We start from the raw sequence: 24,235 nt of genomic DNA on the forward strand, positions 1-24,235 counted from the left end.
CGGAATTGAAGAAAGGAGTATAAAGATTGAAATAAAAGGCGATTAAATAGTCCTTAGAGTATGTTAATGTAGCTACGAAATTTTTTCACGTCTCTTTCACCATGATAGCAAACAGAAAAAAGTATTTTTGCGCCCAATGGAAGCGTCTGACCGAAGCCATCATTTAATAGATCCATGATAGATAAATGAGCCGCACTTGGCACTAGGTGTCAAAGTAGCACAGGCAATATGGTACAGCTATTCGCTTTAGAATTTTAAACTAAACTGCTATTTTTTCTGGAAACCTGTTTTATGCACACGCTTGCACACCGCAAATACGGCAACATTTTACCGTAAAAAGTTTTGTAAATTTAAAAAAGTATACAGTATAGCATTGCAACGTTGAGCAGTACATCATACTGATTGACGCTTTAGGTGAAACAATTTTCACAATATAAATATGTTACTGTATACAGTGCACCGTTAAATAGCCAATTAAAACATATATAAGTAAGCCACCATAATAGCCACAAAAAAGTGTCCCTCCCAGAGTACATCCCTGCAGTGAGAAAAAATAAATAAAACAATCTTTTTTGTTTGTGTTTGGCGCCATTATTTTTGGATTGGGAGGGACTTCGAGGGCTCCGCTGTCCAAACAGGAAGAGGTTTTAAAGAGACATTCTAAAACTATATATTTAGACATATATTGGCCTGGAATAAGAATGTTATATGAGTAGACAAAATCAATCTAATCTAACTATCTACGTTTACATTTGGAGTTAATAAATTAGCGTTCAAGTCCCTGATAATTTAGAAACTACATTACCCAAAGTGCACTGCGTCTGACGACAGTCACGCTATTGCGCATGCTCGTGCCAGTTGTTGTCAGTGGTGGTTATGGAGATACACTAAGCTGTCAATGTAATGGTAATGTTCGCGGTAAGACATCTAAAATATAGCCTTCAATGTCTTCTAGAATACATAACCAACCTAAACGCTAAAACGCGATGAGTTTGCACTTTTATGATTAAAATTGGTGGCTTTTGGTTGGTCAGAACAGCCTTAGAGTAGGCTAGCTAGCAGACCAGCTATGGCTGATTTTAAGTTGGATAATTCCACCCGCGCATCATGTGAAAGTTAGTAAAAACGGATGTTCTGCCAAAGATATTTTTGTTTTAATGCGATGTGAATTACTGAGAGGAATTAAATCAGTAACCGAGGCCATTAGATAATGTATCCTTTTTAAATTCTTAGTTAGCAGCAGGGTTTGTTTACAGACACTGACCGCCGTCATAAAGTGAGAGGGTTCAATTTGGTAACTATGTACCAACCGTTGTTTTAATATGCTTGATGAAGTTAATTTACTTTAGTGGTTTGTTTTATGAATGACTATTTGGCCTGAATTTCATATATTATGTCATAATATACTGTTGAATAGTAAGTGATTCGGGTCTAACATTAAAAACAGTACATCTACCTTTCCTATGTAAGTTATTGAAATAGACTAAAATGAGTCTATTAGCTTTCTCCCACCCCCATTTAGGGGTCATTTTGGGGTCAAGGTTAAAATTTTCAATTAATAACAGATTGATGTACAGTGTAGCAAATACATTTATCACAGAAACGTAGACTTAAATATGTTACATCTCATGAAAGCACAGGTTTAAACATGAAGACCATGCGAACTTCATGGTTAAACCTGTTCTTTCAGCAGATTACAGCACTGCTGTTGCATAATTTGAGTATTTACAACAATAGGAATAATGAATTAAATAACTGTTTAAAATGTATCTGATTGAGGATGGCATTGTCCATCCTAATATTTGAATCAATTAAAAATATTTTATGCCAAATAAATGACAAATGTTATGTTTGTTTTAGCAGCTACTTCCACAGGGATGCCCAGAAAGATTGGATTCACTGTAGTCGACTCATCAAGTCATGAGGAGAACTTTAGTGCCAGTGAGCTCATGCACCATGCTCCCACAGTCAGTGGATGGAGGTCGAGCAGGTAAATTTACATGAGAATATAGATCCTTTTTATTCCAAAACTCAGGAGATACGTTAACAACTTGAAGGAGACTTAACAGTTGTGACTGAAATATTTTGTAGGCTGTGTTCCTACCCTCAGCACATCACACTCCAGTTGGTGGAGAGGAGTCGGGTGAGGAAGCTGCAGTTGCTGGCTCATCAGTACCTGATCCCAACCAAGGTGGAGTTTCATATTGGCGACACACCTCCTGATGCCAGCAGCCCAGGGTTCCCTGGACAGCTTTGTGGGCTCGGGTGAGATTGCAATCTTGGGTTAGCTCTGCTTTGACTCTGATGAGTGCACTTAGCCATGCGCATCTAATATTCTCTCACTGCAGGTGTGTGTCTCTCTGCAACAATGAGAACACCAGTTTCAAAGCTCGGGAGCTGAAATCAGGCCATGTAGATGCTTTTGGAACATACCTGAGAATAACCTTTCACAGGAATCACGTCAACCGTTACAATAAGTACAATCAGGTATTGTGTTTTCACTTCCTGGAGCTGTTGTTATAGAATTGTGAAACGTGCCTCCCAGAACTTCAACAGCAAGTTTTGATTTTGTTACAAATTATGTCCAAATGTTGTATTTTAAAAGCTGGCACTGAAATATGCTAAAAAACAGTAGATGTTTGCCTTCTACCGCTGCACCTTCATGAAGAACAAAAACATTTCTCCTCACTTAATTCAGATTTGCCATCTGCATAGACATTTGAAACCATTTATTAACATTTTACTTTCCATTCATAGTTTAGATGTTAGGAAAGGATTTATGTTTACTTCAGTTATTGTGATTTCTCTTGTTGAAACATTCCTCTGTGAACTGCCCAGCATTCATCCATGTGTTATAAAGATGTTTGGATTTATCAGAATTTTCTTTCTTTTCCAGGTTGCTCTGATTGCCTTTAATGTTCTGGGGGAGACTGTGGATGGCCGGGAGTTCAACACCGTTGTAAGCGAGCTTCTCCCTGACTAACTGCGTATTTACAAATAGGGGGCGCCGTTGTACCGTGATTCAGCCTGTCCCCGTCTCCAAGAGGATGAATTAATTCCCTTTCATCAATTTATTTAACTCGGAAATTAGATTTTTAGAATAATAAGTTAATGTTCTCCTTGCACATTTACTTTGTTCTCATTGAGTTGGATGTCTAAATGTTAGTTTTTCAACATCCCAGTAATCTATGGGGTAGCTTCTCTTAGAGCTGTTGTAATGGAAAATTATAAAACGCTTTTATTTGTAAGGCGTCAGGCCCATGTAATTACCTGAATGGTGTGTGTGTGTAGGGGGGTGGGGGGTATGTGTTAGGAATGGAGTAATGAGACACAAAAGGAGGGCAGTATGTAATCATACAGGAGGCCTTTAGTTAGCTAGTGTAATCAGATAGTCCTGTAGATGGACAGGGCCCGGAGAAGAGAGCACCCTAAAGACACAGAGACATGGACACACTCGCACAGATTCCTGCGAACAGACTGCACATTGTTACACTGTTAATCCAACTATGAGCACCTCCAGAACGCCAGTGATCGTTCCTCCATAGTCAGCTTGATAAGGTTCTCTTATACAGAGAACATACAGAGAAAAGCTCATTTATATGAGTTATTGACAGTTTTCAAAACATTTTTATATATATATGTCTCGAAACATATCCTCACTTTTTATAATAGCCTAAAGATGTCCGTGGCCATGAATTAACGTGGCGCATGAGGTTATTTTTAGGGATGAATGCTTCAGAACTTGAACGGATAACACCAAAATTGTCTCCATTGTCTCACTTGTGATGTCAGAATCAATAATGGAAACCTGCAAACATCATTGCTTCTTTTTTAATACCCATTTTAACAGTCTCAATGCCAGTGACGTGACAGTTGACACTTCAATGCAATCATTTAGTTGTTATTTTAAATGAGTATTTTGATTAATTTTGTCATCTTAATGTCTTTGTCAGAGTCAAGTCAACACTGACAACTTTTTATTTGACCACCAACTTAGAAAAATTGGGTGCCATTTGATTTAATTCAATTTATCTTTAAATATAGTCTAAATTGATTTTAGGCATTTCCAGAAACCCAGGGCCTGACCCCCAACAAGCAACAACAAACAGTGTCAAGGAAAAAGTCCCCTTTTACAGGATGAAACCTTGAGCAAGACCAGGCTTATATGGGGCCCCCCCTGCTGCTGGCTGGCTGAAAGAGGAGGGGGGAGGACAGATAGATTGGTTGCCCATTATTAGTGGTTTTGTGTTAGGGTTAGGCTTGTGTGACTGGTTAATTCTCAAGTTTAGATGGGCTACAATTATTGTCATCTTTAAGCTAATTACAAAAATGGGTCTATGACAGTTGTGTAATAAGTATTTCTTTTTTGCCATTTGTTTACCCCCAGCCGAGCAGAGGGCAGCTGATTGAACATGACCTCAACAGTACCCAGCTGGAAGCCACCTTGGACACATTCATGGGGTGAGATGAGACCACTGAACCCTGGTTTCATTGAACAGAGCTAGAAGGAATTCATGCTTAGCTGCCTGTTGACCAAGGATGGTGTTTTTGCCCACTCACAGAGGAAAAATACATTTTTTATATGTTATCCGACAAGGGGGGTTGATTCACCTCAGGGGTCTAATTGCTGGCAGGGTGTGGGGGGCACTTGTGTCCTCACAACTAGTACAGACGTTACAGAACAAAACATCAAGTTGTGTCAATGTGTTCTGTATCCAGCAACTATGACTCCATCTCTCTCTTGGATGACCTGGCCTTTGACATGTACCAGGACCCGGAAGTGGCCCACATCATCCGTGTCCTGGACCAGAAGAAGCAGGAGGCGGTTCGACAGGAGAATTATGAGGAGGCTAAGAATTTGAAACAGGCCATTGCAGACCTTCAAAAGGTTGGTCAACAACACACTAAATGCCCAATGGGAACCTCATTTACTGTATATGTACTGAGTGCAGGTTGACATATTTTTATTTTTTCAATGCTTAAATACATTGAGAGAAATATTGAAGTGTTTTTAAAAATGAAACTAATCCAAGCTCCTTTCATTTGCTTTCTTTTGATAAGCTAACCTCTGCTAATACCCTGCTATCTGCACTGTAGCTTCTGGCAAAACACTGGAAAACAAATAAACTGCATGATGCATCCTTTCAAAAACCTTGACTAATTCAACTTCACTGTTTTAACTGCTTCGACTAAATAGTGAGTCAGGAATTTTCCACATAATAGCTTTATAAAGTTGTTTCATCCAATATTTGACTTAGGCGTGTGAAGAGATGTGATCAGGTTTGGATACAATTTGTAAGAGTATTTCAGAGAGAGGAATAGTCAAGCAGGTGGACTTAAATACCATAGATCAGGGGTGGCCAACCAGTCCGAGCCTAAGAGCCATATTTTTTACTGTGTTACCGCAAAGAGCCACGTCATACACATGGGCACACATGAACATCACCTCATCCCTTCCTCACACGCACAGACCTCTGCTTAGCCAGATTTATTGTAAATGTCACACACCAACATGATAATGACAGAATTTGACTTCTACAGACCACGGGCCAGTCATTTTCAACAATGAACATTGTGTGCACTGTCTCACACACACAAACTCTCAATTCAACTAAGCCCACAAACAAAAATATAATAATTAAAATATTTTTTTCTCTCTTACTATGCATGTTGCTTAGTGGGACTTCTGGCATTCCTTGCTTTGAACAATCCTCTTCAAATCTGGCCTGTATTCAGTTGTTGCCACACGAAGCAATTCTTTCACATGGGTGTCAATCAGAACAGATCAATGCTTTGATTTCACGTGTTTCAGGGTAGAAAACACAGACTCGCAGACGTATGTTGACCCAAATATTGACAGTATCTTAAGCGCAGCCCGTTTGACATTGGGGTATTTTTCCATTGGCACACTTTTCCAGAACTCAGTGGCCCCTTCCCTTAAAGCAGGTTTCAGTTGGTGCTCCTCACAAAGATCGATCATCTCCAACTCCAACTGCAGCCTCATCTGTGAATAGCGGGACTTTCCAACAGTGCGCCTCCACATTAAATAGGGCAACGAGGAATGCAATCTGTGGCCTTTTCAGTTGTAGATCACGGAACCGAGTCACGAAGCTTTCGTGCATTTTTTCCTGCCATTTTGAAGGCGAACTTGACACTAATTGTTTACTCAAAAGATCTTGTCCCTACTGAGAAACTTTTCATCTAACGCGCATGCGCTTTTGGCGAACGTACCGTATTGAACTCGAGCGAAGCGAACATGCACATTAAAACATACATGAAGATTAGAGCCGCATGAAACCAGGCAAAGAGCCGCATGCGGCTTGGGAGCCGCGGGTTGGCCAGGCCTGCCATAGATAATGATTTTATTTACTTTCCCCTGTGCCATTGTATGTATTGTATTATTTATATAACTTTATTGTAAATTGTATTTCACTCCATTGTACTTATCTGGTAAATTAAGTCAGTTATTGAAAAATGTATATTGAAAAAACACTATGATACAGTGTGATTTATTTTGTAATAAGTCATCTGTAAATCTGTAACTGTGCTTTAACCAGATACGTGATGAACTTTTTCAGCACGAGTCCAAACGTGCCAAATGATGAAATCGTACACACCTCAAAATAAGCCCAGGCCGTTTTGCCTGATGAATACCCATAAATGACGGCATTGCACACCGGTTGCACTAATGAAGAACTTTATTAGCTACAGTAGTATTTTCCATTGTGGTGCCACTGCTGGTCTGGATCTTTTAACCATTTTCTCCATTGGCTGTTACCAGTTGCCTCTACTCTGCCAGTAATGACCACACTTGTCATTAGAGACACTGCTCAGTATCTCATCAGGAAACGTTGCTGTGCCTTTTATCTCACGGCATATGTGTCACAGCGGTTCTCATTCAAAATGGAACATTTTGGCCGAAATGGAACATTTTAGCTTTGTTCAAACTACAGTTCAGTTATCTCAGAAATGTAAACATAAATTGTGTTATCCTTTGAGTAAGTTCCAGTGTATGTTGTGAACCCTTATGAGCCAGAGGTGATAAAGTAGTAGTAGGTGCTGCTACAGTCGTCGGTACTTTTTATGAGGGAGGACAAATGAAAGCTGTGGCTGACCAGGAAACAGTTATATACATATTGTATATAAGTGTGTAAATGGTGCTTCATGCGAGCAGAGAAACCTTTACATATGTGCCACGATTTTAATCCTCCTTTGAGGTTTGAAATGACTCCGCATCCACATGTTCCTATTATTTATCATCACACTTTTGGTGTGGCTGGTTTCCATGGCGACGCCGAGGGCCGCAGCCTCAAGTGTTTGTTATCGTAAAAGTGTCCTTTGCTGCCACGGCTGATTTTTCTAAGGATTTTGTTAAAATCCCAACATTGTGAGGGTTGTTCCCATTTTTGAGTCTAAATTCACAACTGATTGTAAGAGTTGTTGTTAAACATGGCTCAGAGTCCTGTTTGGGACCTCCTTTGTAGACAGTGTTACCATGCTGACGGTAAATTACGCTCAACAGCTGTTGGGATGGGTCCTCAGGGTGTGTCTCTCCAACATGTTAAACTTCAAGCCTTTTTGTAATCTAATAACCCACAAACACATTAGCATCTCATTAACATGGGATATTTGCACTGCGGAGAAAACAATTGTCAGGGCAGCCAGGCTGAAATGTCCTTGTGGTTGCACCGTCAGGGTACCAGTTTGGTTTGTGGTGATACGTGACATGCTGTGTACGTGCATAGAGGACTTCTGTGGAGACGTGACTTCTGACTGTGTTGCTTGGCACTAATTTAGAAACTTAAGTCATCTTTAATGGCATTTCCTCACAAATGAAACATGCATTTCGACTTACTGGAAGTGGTTGTCCAATTTCCAACTTGTAAATCTTGATGATTCACCACCTGGCACATAGCTATGTGGTACCAGAGCCGCCTGTGTCCAAAGGCAGTGCTCAAACCAAATTGCAACTCAACTCAACTTTTTCTTTTTCATTAAAAAGAAGAAAAATCTCCCTGAAAGCAATGGAACAAATAAAATGACCACAATCATGCAACTTACTGTATCTGTGGCATCTTTCCTTTTGCTTGCAGGTGGGGGAAATGTTAGCTCGATATGATGTGGAAAAGCAATGTGCCATCGAGAAGAGAGACTATGAGCTGGCCAAGAAGAAGCAAGAGCTGATGGAAGACTACAGGAGGAGAGTCTACCAGCAGCTGGAGGTCTACAACTTGCTGGATATGGCAATGGTCAGCCGCTAACATAGACCATAAATAAAGAGGGACGTGGTGTCTTCTTGTGATAGGCTGCTAACACATTTCCATTCGATATATGTGTTTAAGATTCAGATTCAGATTCAGGTCCTTTATTGTCCCACACGGGGTGCAACAACAGCAAGAGCACACAGAGAAAAATAAGATAAAATAGAATAGAATAGAATTCGGAATATACAAAGAGGATGTATATATACACTAATCCAGATAAATGGATACTCAGCCCCTGTGTACCTGTACATAGTACAGAGGGTGAATACAATATACATATCAGAATATATAATATTCAGATTGTGCTATAGGGCGTTATGTTTATTGTGCAGTCTGACAGCAGCTGGCAGGAAAGATCTGCGATACCTCTCCTTCACACAGCGAGGGTGGAGCAACCGCTCACTGAATGAGCTGCCCAGTGCTGCCAGGGTGTCCTGTAGGGGTGGGATGTGTTGTTCAACATGGATGACAGCTTAGCCATCATCCTCCCGTTTCCCACCACCTCCACTGAGTCCAGGGGACATCCCAGGACAGAGCTGGCCCTCCTTACCAGTCTGTCCATCCTCTTCCTGTCCCTGTCTGTGATGCTACTAGACCAGCAGACAATCCCATAGAAGATGGCTGATCCCACCACAGAGTCATAGAAAGTCCTCAGGAGTGGTCCCTTTAAAACTCAAATGTTCAGGGGAACCTTTGACCATTTATGTTTTGATTATCATGATTGACAGCAGAAGTGAGCAGGCTTCTGTATAAACAGTCACATGATACCAGCCCTCAATTTTGTTCTTACTGGTATCCATACTCTGTCTGCACATGACATCACCAGTATAAGATGACTCAACCTGTACTCTAGGAAATGAAACATGTCAAGGTTACCAGCTATTGATGATACAAATAAATAAACTATTTAAAAAAAAAATCTGTGTTACAGATCATGACAGCATTAAAGTCATCCTCAGGGCGACACCCTTCCTCTCTCCAGTCTTCTCCAGGTCACTGTGCAGCCCCCACCAAGGCCCTGCTGTCAACAGAGACATTAAGATCCTCCCCCCAGGGCCAGTCCTCAGACGCAGGCAGTGTTGCCCCTCATTCAAGCAGCCTGCCTGTTTCACCATGCTCCCCTTCTGCTGCGTCACACACAGATGTAAGTGCAGCTCAATGATCGACAATAACGTAACATGCTCATGCAACGTGAGCTGCGTCTATCAGCCACTGATACTTACAGGAAAAACTTTTCTTGTACTTCTTGAATTATGCATGGCCAGTGATGACGGAGTGTTTTCAGTCAGCGGCTGCTTTGTCCTCTGTTTTTCTGAATTCTTATATTGTAAAACAAGATCTGGTCTAACATTGCATCTCATAAACACTAATCTTACCTTGAGTCTTAATGGAGCACATAGAGAGATTATAAGGTGGGGGCTTTATGTTATACTCACCACCTACAGAGATCAGTTCGACTGCAGGTTTGGGTTTCACTATTTAATTAAAAGAGTGCAACAGTTGGCTGACTCCTGCGGCTGCCAAACGGGGCTTAAAGGTAGCGCTTTGAGCATTATACAAAGGAAGCTGGTGGTACCCTGACATTGGAGACAGTGTGATGTAAAGTAAGTTAAAGAGCAGCAAAGATAATATAAGGATGTGGCGTTTAAATAAAAACCATGACCTGTCGTCAAAATAGAGAGAATGGAATCAGATTGAAATCTACCAGCTTAAGAAGGCTGGGTGGAAGTTTGATGCTGCTGAATTTGCTCTGAAACTATTTCCCAGTGTTTTGGATGCTTGCTATCAGCCTGTAGTTTAGCTAGTGCTTCACCGTATTACTCCAAAACCTTGACTACCAGATTGTACAGCTTGTTACAGTTAAATGGTAATAACTTTTAGTTGAAAATCAAGATTAGTTTTCTGTGAGCCTTCATTTTAGAGACTGTTATTTTGTGAATATTTCTACAGCCTGCGATGGGAATATGACCTAAAATCCAGATAGATTCAACAAAATACTTATGCGGCTGATTTATGTTTACAGGTCGCCGATGTGCCCTATGATGAGAGGCCTCTGCCGACCCTTCAGAGCCCTGCGGAGCAGCACTCCCCTCTGTCTGACACCCAGAGGTCTCCAAATGGCCTCGACATGAGTGGGGAGCCAGAGCCCCTCTCTGAGATGGCCCAGAGACAGGCTGGCCTTGCAGTGGAAGTGTTTGGAGAAAGCCTGGTGAGAAAAAGAGGCAAACTGGTAGATTTTAAAAGGTCGTCAACCAGGGCTGTAGTTTGGAAAGGATTGACAATATTTCAGAAAATGGGCAGTTCTCTATTCGCATGTACGATTAACATCTGCATACTTCTATTGTTTATTCTTTAAACAGGTGGCTTGTGCGTATTCTAAAACCTGGGGCTACAGAGAGAGTGCCATGTTGAATGTGTACAAGAAGCTTTTGGGGCTATCACCCAACACCTCCAAAGAGGAACTCAGAAACATGATAAGAGCTGCAGTTTTCTTGGTCAAGAGGGCCCTCTTGGATAAAGTGTCACCAGTGAGTCCTTCTAAAGACGTTTACAAATGTATGGAAGTGCTACAAATAATATGCTCCTCCGACTGTGCTTGCACGTCACTGTCAAGGTCTTATTTAATGATGTGAACAGACTAATAGCAAATTTAATTATGAGCACAAAGTCACACATGCACACTCTTAACAACGTCCCCTGTGTCGCATGTACTCCCCTCCTCTCTCCCCAAACTAGCTTCCTTAAACAAGCAGTTTTGACACGCACAATCTTGTAACCCCTCTCTGGAATCCATCTACAGTCTCTGTGGTAATGAAGAAAGGTCTGAATAATTCTAAACTTGTTGATTTGCCAGGGCACAAATGGAGCTCAGTAGTTTGTGTTAAACACGTCCTCTCAGCAGGGTGCTGTATGAAGTAAGAAGGTGGTTTTTAAAAACAATGAAACATTGAATAAGCATTACTGATCCACTGACAGTTCACTTTACTGTAAAATAAACTCTTCTATCTGTCTAGAAAATCCCAAATAAACCATTCAGAGCTCTTCACTGTAGCTCTCCAACTGTTTACTGTCAACAGTTCAAAGTTTGTCCAGTGAAGCCTCTCTGCTAATTAACATCACTCTGGTGTTAAAATGTTTTTCAGTCAAGTTTGGAGGTAAACATTCACTGGCTGTTTCCACAGGTTTTCCACGCTGCCTTGAAGCTGCTACGGCTACTCTTGAGCCAGCTGCTCTCAGGTCTGGGACGCACTGAGATGAGCCGTTGCTTGGAGCAGACATGGCCCAGCCTGCTGGCCAGGACCGGAGGGCCATCGGCCCACCTCAGGGCAGCGGTTACTGCATTCATACTGGTACCGTAGCACAGTCTACTGTCATCCTCTCCTAACACCTTCTTCCTCTATATAATCTGCTGTGTCTGTACCAATTAGGAAATCAATGCCCTCATTTTCAATCAGCATTGGAATGGATTGTGCTAAAATAATCAAGCCCATGAGTCAGATTCTTTGTGATGAAATGCAATGAAGTTGCTCACCCCCCTGCTGATATTTCCTTTTTGTTTAGGTTTATTTGTTTTATTTATACTCAACTTGTGGTGATTTGAAGGTGGGAGGTCTTGTCATAAATGATAAAACTTTTGGGTACAATTTCATGATACAACTCTAAATGCTCCAACAGAGTCTAAATTAGAAATCAAACCAGTATAATTATACAGCAGTCAAATTGAATCTACATTTAAAAGGTTAATCCATGAAGAGCACAAAAGCCAGATAAATAAATGGTATGACCAGCCACATCTAACAGCAAGGCAAATGTAATGCTAGTTCACAGCAGTAGGAAATAAATAACTATTACACTGGGCAACAATTTGAAAAGAAATTCTGTTGAGTAGGATTTTTATGCTGATTATAACTAAACTTAGCATGCTGATTCCAAAAGTGCAGTCAGTTTTCTTCCAGTACATCTAGTTTTTTCACCACAGCTTACCCTCCAGATAAACAACATTCCACTGATTAGCTGAAGTAAAACTTACCAGCTGATTAAGACTGGACTCATTTACCGCTGTGTGGCAACTTGGTGCAGTCACAACAGAGACAGTGCAGTGAGAGATGCAGCTCTCAATAGGTCAGGACTATCAATAGCCTAAAGGGAATACTTTGAACTATCCTATAGTTCAAAAACTTGACATGATAGAGAAAAAAACGAGATCAGATTTGGATTCCACACCAAAAAATTAGTTAAAAACACCTGTCAGACCTAACTCAACAACTTAAATTGTCTTCCCTGGTGTTATTATAAGGATAATATTTTAATTCACTGCTAATGAACCAAATAATGAAACTATAGATATGTGCTATTGTTATTGGAGCAAAAGTATAAAGAGTATAAAAGTAAGTATAACTCATTTAAAAATGGGTCAAGTAAAAGTAGGTAAAGTAACCTTTAAGAAAAGGCCTTAAATACTAAAGAAATCTCCTTAAGTATTGCAAGTTATTGGAAATAAAATTTGTAGTTGATGTTTAAAAGTTGATTGATGATTGTTCAAGGATAGATGTGCACATTACACTGCAGAGAAAGAACATACGCAGCCATTCTTCCAACAATAACTACTTCCTAACAAAAATTCACACCTCAAAAGACTTGATAATGGAACTGCCTAAGTGGTTCTTTTATTGGTTTTGTATTTGAAATATTTAGTTGATATGCGCCATTGCTTTTGCTGAAAATGTTTGTTTATATCTTACTAGATAAAAGAGGAGCCTTTTCCTGCCCAACGTATGTGTGTACAGTAGATGGAGCGTGCTACAGTGACTGGCTTTCCTTTTCAAAGAGCAGCATTAGCTGGCTGGACTCTGAAAGTTGTTTAAGCCATAGCATGCAGTATTTCTCCACAGCTCATATACCTCAGCAAAAACCCAACCCAAATCATTAAACTGCTAAATGTGGCAAAATCCAATGACTCACAGCAAACACCCGTAAAAGTCAAAGTGCATCATTATGTGTGCACCTTAATGTACATATATGTTTAAAGCTTTTATGACAAAGCTTACTCATAATCCCTGAAACTGATAAATGTGTGCCCTCACGTCATTGAGATCCTGTGGGTCCACATTTAGAGAGGGATCATGACTAATAAATCGGGTTGATGCCTTTGATCTGATGTCGTTTGAACAAGGTGATCCGAAAGAATTCCGACTTTCCTTATCGCAGCTGCTGAAGTGCAAACATCGCTGACGTGTATGGACCCATTCTTTTGCTGCCCAGAGCAATTTCCCAATCACTTTTTTTTAGGATTTTTTTTTTTGTGTGTGTTTTAATTTATGACATATTGTAGTGTAGTAGATAAAAAAGGTACATCAATTATGGAGATTTTCAAGACAGGCCCCTGACTGGACCTCAATCAACACTGGCCTCGTCATCAAACTTGAGTAAAAGAATATCCAGTCAGGTTGATCAGTTTTTGAAGCACGTTACTTTTGGTGTTTGTGCTCAATTCTGCATTTAATAACTGTTTTCATGTCACTAAATATCAGTGTCTCAACAGAGTCCAAGTTAGAAATCAAACCAGTATAATTATACAGCAGTCAAATTGAATAAACATTTAAAAGGTTAATCCATGAAGAGCACAAAAGCCAAATAAATAATTAAACAAATGGTATTGACCAGCCACATCTAACAGTAAGGCAAATGTAATGCTATTTTACAGCAGTACTAAACAAATAACTATTGTTATACGGATAATAGTTTAATTCACTGCTAATGAACCAAATAATGAAACTATAGATATGTGCTATTGTTATTGGAGAAAAAGTATAAAATGTATAAAAGTAAGTATAACTCATTTAAAAATGGGTCAGGTAAAAGTAGGTAAAGTAACCTTTAAGAAAAGGCCTTAAATACTAAAGAAATCTCCTTAAGTATTGCAAGTTATTGGAAATAAAATTTGTAGTTGATGTTTAAAAGTTGATTGATGATTGTTCAGGGATAGATGTGCACATTACACTGCAGAGAAAGAACATACGCAGCCATTCTTCCAACAATAACTACTTCCTAACAAAAATTCACACCTCAAAAGACTTGATAATGGAACTGCCTAAGTGGTTCTTCTATTGGTTTTGTATTTGAAATATTTAGTTGATATGCGTCATTGCTTTTGCTGAAAATGTTTGTTTATATCTTACTAGATAAAAGAGGAGCCTTTTCCTGCCCAACGTATGTGTGTACAGTAGATGGAGCGTGCTACAGTGACTGGCTTTCCTTTTCAAAGAGCAGCATTAGCTGGCTGGACTCTGAAAGTTGTTTAAGCCATAGCATGCAGTATTTCTCCACAGCTCATATACCTCAGCAAAAACCCAACCCAAATCATTAAACTGCTAGATGTGGCAAAATCCAATGACTCACAGCAAACACCCATAAAAGTCAAAGTGCATCATTATGTGTGCACCTTAATGTACATATATGTTTAAAGATTTAATGACAAGCTTACTCATAATCCCTGAAACTGATAAATGTGTGCCCTCACGTCATTGAGATCCTGTGGGTCCACTTTTAGAGAGAGATCATGACTAATAAATCGGGTTGATGCCTTTGATCTGATGTCGTTTGAACAAGGTGATCTGAAAGAATTCCGACTTTCCTTATCGTAGCTGCGCGAGTGCGAATGTAAAAATTCTTTTAGAGCTCAGAGCAAATAACTTTTTCCAAAATGTTTTTGGTTTTTATTTAAGATATATTGTAGTGTAGTAGATAAAAAACGTACATTGAATTAGGGAGATTTTCAATGCCCCTGGCTGGACAACACTGGCCTCGTCATCAAACTTGAGTTAAAAAAATCCAGTCAGGTTGATCAGTTTTTGAAGCACGCTACTTTTGGTGTTTGTGCTCAATTCTGCATTTAATAACTGTTTTCAGGTCACTAAATATCAGTCATTATGGGATTATCTCTAGGGCCAAGTCTTTGTATCTGCAGATGTTTTTTTTTTAACTTTCTGGCATAAAGCTTGACCACATCATGTATTTCTTGTGGCGCTTCATCATGGTGTCTTTGAATGCTCTAACAAGGGTGAGTGTGGAGATTCTGTTTGGTTACTGTGCTCTCACTGCGTGTTGCAGTCTGCTTGAGTGATTATCAGATTTAGGCTGTCATACTCGCCACCACCAGCCAAATAAGTCCCATGATATATCCCCGACTGCCTAAACCGCCTTCTCTAAACCTTGAAGCAAACCAGAGCCGTTTCATGGGTGTGACCAGCAACAGTTGGTGTCTTTCACTGACTATGTACCAGTGAAGTCAATGGCAAAAAATGAGAATATTCATAATGAACAGTGGGATCAGTCGTAGTGTGCCAGTGCACAGATGTGTTTTCTGAGGAGAGGATGGCTCCTGAAATCATTCCATCACCCTTCTGAGTCTGTTCCCAGCATCGACTGAATGTGTCTTTGTGCTGTACGATGACAGCTGGTCTCGATGCGTGCGCATGTCCACATTGGGTTTTGTGTTTCCGACATACATTCCTCCCACCTGGTGAGCCAAAAATTGCAAACAACCGAGGGAAGTTTTTCCAAATGCCTTCTTCCTTCTCGCCTTAATAGTACACTGGTATTCCCTGTCACGACTTGTCTCTGCAGCGCATGCTTGTGTTGATTGACAGACCACCGTGTGTAGACAAGCTGGCAACAGGGTTCTGTCAGTGTGAAGATTGCGTCACATAATACACATACTTTTATGCTGTTGTGGTTAAAAGTCCCCTTTTTCACCCTTTCAGGAAATTGCTGTTTTGAAGGATGTACGTGCTCTGCACATAATACCTGGAGAGCTAGTCAAGCCCTTCAGGTCCAGCGTCCCTCCTCGTTTGGCTCAGAGCCGGGTCGAGATGGTCGAGAAGCTACTGGCCGAACTGGGGACAGAGAACTCTGGTTTCACCCTGGAGAACGTCATGACGGTAAATGACACGTTCATCCATATGATTCTGGTCGGAGCAGCCTCTGGTATTCAGACGCATCCTGTGCTGAGAGCTAAAAATGGCCGTAGTTTCAGTCACATTTCAACTTTTAAACCAATCCACCAGATTTGAGCAGATATCACTCCATCAATAACAATTAGTGCATTTAGCACTATAGCTGTAATCTATAAACCCACTTGAGCTACTCCAGATTAGCAGTTGTGCAAAATGCTCTATAACATGAAAGTCCTTGGACCATGTAGAAATAACTACCTGGCTTATTCAGTCAAGTTGGTCTTCTGTTACGTTATATTCTGTCAGTAATTACAGTGACGGAATGAAGGAAGCGCTCTGTCATGAGTCGGTGTTGTCATCTTTGCCCTACCCATTACATCACCTGCAGGCGTGCATACTTCTCAGTAAGATCAATCAGAAACATATCCACCAGCACACCCACCCTCCCTGCTGTAGTTTGCGAGCAGCTCGCCACCCATCCCCCCACGTCGCAGACCAGCTTTCAGCTTGGGCCGCTTTTATCAGTGAGAGCAATTGATAGGTTAGTCTTGGGAGTTTCTCCGCCCTCTGAAACCGAAGCCTCGCAGAGAGCATCGGATGGCCTGTGTTTGCATGTTTGCACATGTTCGCACAGCGATGGTCCCCTTTTGTGTTAGCAGTCTCCCGTGTTTGCGTGGGAAACATTGCTGGTCTTGATTAAGATGTGACAGGAGGCCTGCACTCTTTGTCCCTGGTCAACAGTTGGTTGGAAAATACCCACGGAGCACCAATTTTAAACACTGTTTAAATAAGCAATAAATCTAGAAGTTATTCCCTTGATGTGTACACACCCGGTTACCCTCCATCATATAGCAGCAGCTACATTCTTTTGCTGTTATTGGTATTATTTAGGGACTTTATTTTATTATTGTGGGTTCTTCTGCCTGTAGGACAAACATCTGTTGAGGTTATCCTTTCTGAGGCTACAAATAGTCCCACAGCCAAGCAAATATTTTGGATCCTTGAATTGTGGAGGTCTAAATCCGGGTTCATGTAAGTGACTTTTCAGCCAAACTACACCATGTGTTCCTGTCACATAGATCCTCCTCAAGACCAATAAGCAGGGATATTGTATTTTGATTCAGTAAATGTCACTCATTTCGTTCACAGTTAAAAACTCCCATGGATCGCCCCTCTTCTTGCTCCTGTTTTGACATTTGTCAATGGCTCACACATTTTTTCCCTTTTCCGTCTACCGTTACCTGGGTGATTTGCTCTGAAGTGGGAGACAGCGTGAAAAAAAGAGGGGGGAATGATTGGATTTCCCATAACTGAAATGAGACGTTGACAGCAGAGACAAAAGAGAATAATGGCAGGCTGTCCCTAAGCCTGTTGAGTGACAGATTGGAAGTCTTTGTCCATAGTTTACCTCGGGATTTTAGTGTTCCGTGCTTGCGGCATTGGCGCTGTGCAACAACTCGTAACCCAGGGATTAAGTTGGATATTAGAATCTTTTTACATCCTGATGTGCACCTTGAGGCAACGTCTTCAGCATACTGTAGTTCATGTAACTATTAATATTTGACTCTCATTGACCATGTGCACGTTCTTTCTCCCAGTTCTGTACAGCTGCAATGGTGCACAGCGCTCCAGTGGTCCGAGAGGTCGCGGTGCGCATCATCTTGTTGGTGTACCGCCAGCATGGCGCCGCTGTCGTCAGCTACCTCCCGCCGAGAGATGCAGCGGTGCGGAAGAACTTCCTCTACAAAACCCTCTTTAATGAGTTTGCAAAGATAGACGGAAAGCTGGTGGAGACACAGGCAAGAATACCTCATCTTGTTTTACATTTAAGTGAATCACATATATACAGAGGAATGGCATCAGAGTTAGCTGACTTGCCAAGTGTAAAACCCCCTAGAATTTACATAGTCAATCCTTTACACTGACAACAGACACATGAACCAGTACAGTGGGACACCTTGATTTGAGATAATATAGCATGAGAACACAGTGAGATGTGGCTCAGTGAGGCACAGCTGGTGGATGTACGCTGAAACTGTCGGCTCTGGCAGACAGGAGCGAGTGGGTAGAGCTCGGCTTCGCGCAGGTGACAGCGTGATGTCAGTATTTCTAGGCAACACTGAGGAGGAAGTGTCTTAATGTTGCACGGACAGACTTTACCAAAGCACACAGCTACTCATACAAATTCAGGAATGTGTTTGTTCATGCTGTAATGAAAATAAACTTGCATTTCTGTCACACTCGCTGAATGAACTAAGCATAAAACTAGACTGAGGGAAAAACCTGACTTTTTTTCTGCTGCCAGTTAATAGGTCAGCTTGTTTTCTCAAACTGGCACGGTGCTAAAGAGTGGCGCTCACAAAATGGCCAGGAGACGCAGCCATAGCATGATGTAATGGCCGTGGCGTTGAGTAGCCCTCAACTGCTAAAATGTCTGGCCAAAACCACCGCAGATGCTGCAGCTTGATGCAAAGGAGATGGGAATTAGCATGGAGAGCAAAAAGGCTGAAGTCATATCAGCAACATGTGATTCTGATAACCTATTAATGTTCCACATCAACTTCAAAGAAGAGTAGTTCTCAGAAAGGAGAAGGAATTGATAGATTTAATAGCTGGAGGTGGAGCTGCTTGTAATCACTTCCTCTAATGGTGGTTGATTTGCACTTATATACAGTATAGTCAAGCAAAAAACCATACAGAAAAGACTTAAGTTGAAGGTGAAAACCTTTCGTAATTCTCTGTCCTGTTGTAAAGGGGATGGGAAACGAAGGCGATGGAGAAACGCTCAAGAAAGATGCGACCAAGACTGAGAAACATTCCCAAAAAGGTACAATATAGAGAGGCAGGATACACTGGGTCCTCCACATATTAATGACTAAACACTGCAGTCAGCAACAGCTAACAGCGGCATTAGACAAATATGTTAAATCCGACTGCCTGTGGCCACAAGCCTTACATTTAAATATAACACACCATCTTTAAACACAAATCTTACAGAAGCAGCTGAAGCCAAGGTAAAGGGTGGCGACTTCCAACAGTCTCTCAACCATCTGGACAAGTACGTGGCAAATAACGCAAATCCAAAACAGAACGTTTAGTTTTAACGCTTTTAAGAATGATAGGACACCGTATTGATGCCTAATGATCTCATCCATTGGCTGAACTGTTCCTTCAGATTGTGCATATTCTGCGGGGAAACGGATGAGTCCTTCACAGACGAAGGGCTGGATCTGCACTACTGGACACACTGTCCCATGTTGAGACACTGTGATGAATGCAAACAGGTGGACCTGACACCCTGGTTATCGCCTCAGCGTCCCAACACAGCAGGGAGACTTTAAGGACGGCTTCTCTTCGTCTTCACAGGTGGTGGAGATAGCGAGTGTTACGGAACACCTGCTGAGTGAATGTGGAAGCAGGTCCAAGTTCAGGCAGTGCGTGCGCTGCTCAGAGGCCGTCCTCGCCGAGGACCTGCCCAGACACGCCCAGGGTCCCACCTGCAACCGTGAGTCCTCGGCCCCTGATCCTGTCCCACAAAACACCAAGTGATATGTGTGTTATATGTGACCATTTGGTACCGTGCTCAAGGGGACCTAGCCCAGTTCCCTACAGACCGGGGTCCAGTTCTGAACACTATGGCTAAAGATGCTGGTTCTGCATCACAGTAATAGAGCAGTTCTGCATCGTCCTCCCTCCAGTTTTGTGACACGGCGTAAAACTAATGAACTCTGAACCTCTTTAAGGAAAATTTATTGACTCATTCCTCAGCTCAGTGTTTTTTGACCTTGTCAAGCCCCCCTTCCCTCACCAACCCTTTCCTGGTTTGGATTACCCATTATATTTACTCAGACACATTTCCTAAACGTCTCATTAACTGGGACACATTTGGCTTTTGATTTTGCAGTGGCTGCAGCAACTTTATCTCAGGACTGCCTCAGCTCCTCAAGTATGACATTAATTAATTTAAGCTGCCCATTTCAAAACAGGGTCACAAGGTGCCTCACTATAAAAGAAGTAATAATGACACAACAATTAAAGCTGTAAATGAATAAATAAACCCTTAAGAGTTCCCAGCATCAGTAAAATCACAGAATAGCCAACTGAAGAAGGTGGGAGGAGCATTACTAAGGTGCTGCTGCAGTTAAAGGAGGCATTCAGGCTGTTCAAAGATTTAAAAACAAGTGGTCAAATAAAAATCAATTCTAAAACCAGCCAGTCAACGGCAGCAAGGACTGCTGAGTAACTTGTCCAAGGATGTTGCACTTGCGTAAAGGAGTGCACGGAAAGCACGGTTGTGTACAATGATTAACACCTGTGACAGGAAATAATAAATCAATTTTTAATGGAAAAGTCTTCAGGAAACGCTAATTATTAATAAACATCTCAGACCCGAGCATCTAAATCCCAGTTCTCCGTAACCAGGAGGCTGTCTGGAGGGCAGTCGTTGATCTCTGTTGGGAGATCTCTTCGAATTCGTTGCTAAATAAATGAGACTTTTTTTGTTTGTGTATAAAAACAGGTTCAAATGTTCATTGCGTCTGTAGTTACAGAAACCTGAACGCTTCAGGTGAGAGCGCTTCTCTTTTATAGGCTGAAAGTAGTTGTTAATGGCATTGTTTGTCAATAAAGCTGATTTGAACAATGACCTTGGGATTTCCCTGAGTGCTGTGAGAAAAAAAGGTGGAACTGTGCGCTTCAAAAGTCTGTACATTTCCCAACCGAAATGTTCCAGGGCCCATATTTACGGTCTGAAAGCTGTTGTCAGCTGGTCCTGTTAGATCTTTTTTCTTTGTGCTGGTTCAATTTGTACGTCTACTTACATAAACTCCGTCAGCACCCTCTTTCTGAATAGGAGGCCGACTCTCTATTGTGTTTTTAATGTCACTCTTCCTGGGGGGTAAACCATTGTATCGAAGGCTGCTTCTTCCTCTGTGTTTGCGGGAAATTTGGTGTAATTGTATATGTGATGGTGTCCCGTTTCCCTTTCAGCTCCCACGTCAGGGAAAGCTTCCTCCCACTGTCCTCTGTGTCACAACAACTTCATGCCTGGGGACGAGGTGAGATTCTGGAAAGTGGGGGATTAATATAGTTACATGTGTCAGGAGGCATCTCCCAATGGGCACGCGTGCCGATTTTGATTTGATGGGGTTATTTATGTAAAAAAGTGAGGTTTTAATCTTATTTTTTTTAAATTTTCCCCTCTCCTTAATCAACACTGAAGTTAATATTAGGGTTGAGGAGCTTCCAGGTGGGTTGAGGTAAAAACAGTCATTTGTTTGTCTTCAAAAGCTCCCGGAGCCTTTGGTCCCAACGGCCTGTCCCGTTTGTCACAAGAAGGAAATCACATTCTTTACATTCCTGCTAGGTCGTAGATATAGACCATGACATTAAACAGGTCTATATGGTTAAAAAATGTACTCTTTCTAATTTTCATAGTTTTGTTCTATTTTGGGATCAGGTGGCCCAAGTTTTATTTTAATTCCAGCAAGATTCAGAGGAAGTGTCCAAATAAATTCCTTAACCTCCTGAACTTGCACTGAATATAGCCTCATTGTTGGATAATACATAATAAGGCTGCCAGGTAAATGATTTCACAGTATTATTTAAGGGACCGAGCTCATATTTCAGCTTTGTAAAGCTGCTTAAGTTGTACTTATCCCTTTGTTCGGTTGCACAAAGCGACCAAATGGAAAGTTCTTCCAGTTCTTCCATGAACGTTGGCAGAACTGATCCAAAATGAGAGTTGGTGAGAATTCTACCTCCGGGTTGCTATTTCTCTGTATTTTAATCATCACAAATCACGCAGGTAATACAGGTAATGAGAGCGACTCGCACACACACTCAAAAAAAGGAAGGAGGAATAAAAACTAGCACCCCGGCTGCCAGAGCTCAGAGCCCAGCGCTGATGAAAGGATGCAGTGTTAGCAGAACCGAGGGCGGCCATCAGGGCCCTGACTGGATCTACAGTCACCCACGCTGGAGCATCTAGGAGAGGAACGTGCTCACTGAGATCCGCTTTGTCTGTGTTCCAGGCCTGGAAGGCTCACCTCATGGGCAGGGGTGGCTGTAAACAAAACTCACGCAGGCCGGCGGCGTCCCAGAGAAGCCTGCCAGCACAAGGTAAAGCATTCATGGCCCCTCCGCTCACACGTTCCTCCCCGACGCTCAGCCCGCTTCACGTGTTCTGCCCCCCAGTCCCAGAGATACGTGAGCAACTGTCCTCTCCATCCGTCTTTGTGTGTCCCCGAAAGAGCAGCTGGTCTGGAGCAGCATCTTTGGAAGTGTGATGTGCTGCTCAGAGGTTTTATTAGGCTAGAAGAAGCTCCAAGCTGCTTCACTGCCTTCATGAGAGGGTGTTTCAGACATCATATGTCCATCAGCTGCCCTTTCCCGTACAAGCAAGTAAAAACCATCAATTAAAAAAAGAAAAAAAACCCCTCAAAATCAGGCAGTCAGAGTTTTTTCTGTAAAGTTTCCTAAAAAAGTTTTCTAAAAGTTTCATTTTTTTTAAAATGGGAACTCCAGTTTTCTCCCACAGTAAAGAGCAGGCTCATCTGAGGTTGTTTAGAGACTCTAAATTACCCCTGGGTGTGTGTGTATGTGCGTGTGTGTGTGAGAGAGAGAGGGGGAATGGTGTGTGTCCTGTGATGTCTAGGGCGTACCCTGTGTCTCACTCAGTGACTGTATGGGCAGATTTTCCATTAAATAATAAATGTTTCAACGGCATCATTCTAGACTGTAAAGTCCATTTTTTTGTGACCTCACAACTTTCCCCACCGGTGAGGTGAAATAACGACCATATCCAACAAATGTCCGATTATTAAAACCCGATTGGCTCCGCGTGGCAACTGCTGACGCTGCTGTTGCTGTTTTCCCTCGTCACCGCTGATGTGGGCTCCTCTGTGTGCTAAACGTGGGTTTGCTGCCCTGTTGGTAGGTCAGTGTTGACGGTTTACCGCCTGTGTTTACCATCAGGCAGAGCTGCTGGCAGAGCCAAGATGAAGCAGGCCTGGTCAGTGGGTGCGGGAACCAGCCCCAAGGGCAGACCCACCCGGAACTAACGTCAGAGGGACACGCGCTGGGAATGCCCCGGATCTTCTCGTCAGGAGAAGAAGAAGGGAGTGCCCCCCCCCACATAAAGCTGTCACCTCAGCATCACATGACAAGACCCGCGTGACCCGACGCCTCTCAAGGTGACGCCAGTAAAAGTAAAACACAGAAACCTTCCTGCCCCACAGCCTCCACGGCCACTTAGCTGCCCTTTATAAGCACAAACAAACACAAACCAATGTGCTCCAAAGGCTTTATATCAGCGATTGAACTTTCCCAAAAGAAGCCTTCAAATATTTAACCCTCCACCGCTCGCTGCTGTTCTAAGAGCGATGCTGTTGATGGCAGAGATGGGGTACAGCCAAGGCTTCGGAAAGATGGCTGCCATTAAATGTGGAATCAATCACTCCATCTTTTAAAATGAGCCCGATACCGACCCGCTGTGTGTGTGTGTGTGTGGGGTTGAGGGGGGTAAATTCTCCCTTTACATATCTAAGAGTGTGTTTCAACCGCTTTAAATCCCACTCCAGCGTTTCTCCTCGGACTCGGTCTAAGGTGTGAATAGGGTGAACCAGAAGCAAACACCTGTTGCCGTGGGCGTTGGCAGCCTTATCTGCCTCTAACATCTAAGCATCCGTGTTTAGATATTCACGTCAGCAACTTTACTGGAAATAGGCCCATGATTGTTCAACAGTATTAAGATGATAGATAACTGATTGGGCTAAAGCAGCCTTAGAACAGGATGTAATCGAGCTAATTTATTCCTTGATGTATTTAAGTTGTGATGACGCAGGTGTGCAGGTGTTGATGTGTAGCTTTAATATGCTGATGTAATCGTCACTCCTGTTTCACGCGTATTCTTTGGACGTGAGATGATATTTTTCTGCAAATGTATTTGTCTAAATAAAGCTGGGTTACACTGAGCCTTGCCTCTTGATCCTGATCCATCTACTCAGTCGGGACAGA

General features: G+C 42.0%; 1 protein-coding gene across 4 annotated transcripts; it reads left to right on the forward strand.

Moving 5' to 3' along the window:
• Positions 1-847: 847 nt before the first annotated feature.
• On the forward strand, positions 848-24,192 carry cep104 (centrosomal protein 104). Of its 4 annotated transcripts, none has more exons than XM_057039863.1 (21): positions 848-918; positions 1,864-1,990; positions 2,092-2,265; positions 2,349-2,487; positions 2,897-2,959; positions 4,388-4,461; positions 4,720-4,888; positions 8,094-8,249; positions 9,196-9,408; positions 10,288-10,473; positions 10,625-10,792; positions 11,447-11,614; positions 16,028-16,204; positions 17,818-18,018; positions 18,974-19,046; positions 19,217-19,277; positions 19,395-19,503; positions 19,586-19,724; positions 21,209-21,276; positions 22,252-22,339; positions 23,195-24,192. In XM_057039863.1, the coding sequence occupies exons 2-21, from the start codon at positions 1,878-1,880 to the stop codon at positions 23,278-23,280; spliced, it is 2,625 nt and encodes an 874-aa protein (XP_056895843.1). In that variant the 5' UTR covers positions 848-918; positions 1,864-1,877; the 3' UTR covers positions 23,281-24,192. The 4 variants fall into 4 exon arrangements, with proteins under 4 accessions (XP_056895843.1, XP_056895844.1, XP_056895841.1 ...); XM_057039864.1 differs by having other exon boundaries at positions 851-918; positions 1,861-1,990; XM_057039861.1 differs by lacking the exon at positions 848-918 and adding an exon at positions 1,055-1,115 and having other exon boundaries at positions 1,861-1,990.
• Positions 24,193-24,235: the final 43 nt, after the last annotated feature.

Source organism: Takifugu flavidus, chromosome 8 (assembly GCF_003711565.1).
Source record: "Takifugu flavidus isolate HTHZ2018 chromosome 8, ASM371156v2, whole genome shotgun sequence".
Lineage (NCBI taxonomy): Eukaryota > Metazoa > Chordata > Actinopteri > Tetraodontiformes > Tetraodontidae > Takifugu > Takifugu flavidus.

What these genes read in the sequence shown, in the direction of transcription:
- cep104 (XM_057039861.1), top strand. Translation starts at nt 1,070, where the DNA reads ATGGCTGATTTTAAGTTGGATAATTCCACCCGCGCATCATGTGAAA. An exon ending in CACCCGCGCATCATGTGAAA is followed by an intron (nt 1,116 to 1,860) that starts GTTAGTAAAAAC and finishes TGTTTGTTTTAG; the next exon opens with CAGCTACTTCCACAGGGATG. An exon ending in ACTTCATGCCTGGGGACGAG is followed by an intron (nt 21,277 to 22,251) that starts GTGAGATTCTGG and finishes TCTGTGTTCCAG; the next exon opens with GCCTGGAAGGCTCACCTCAT.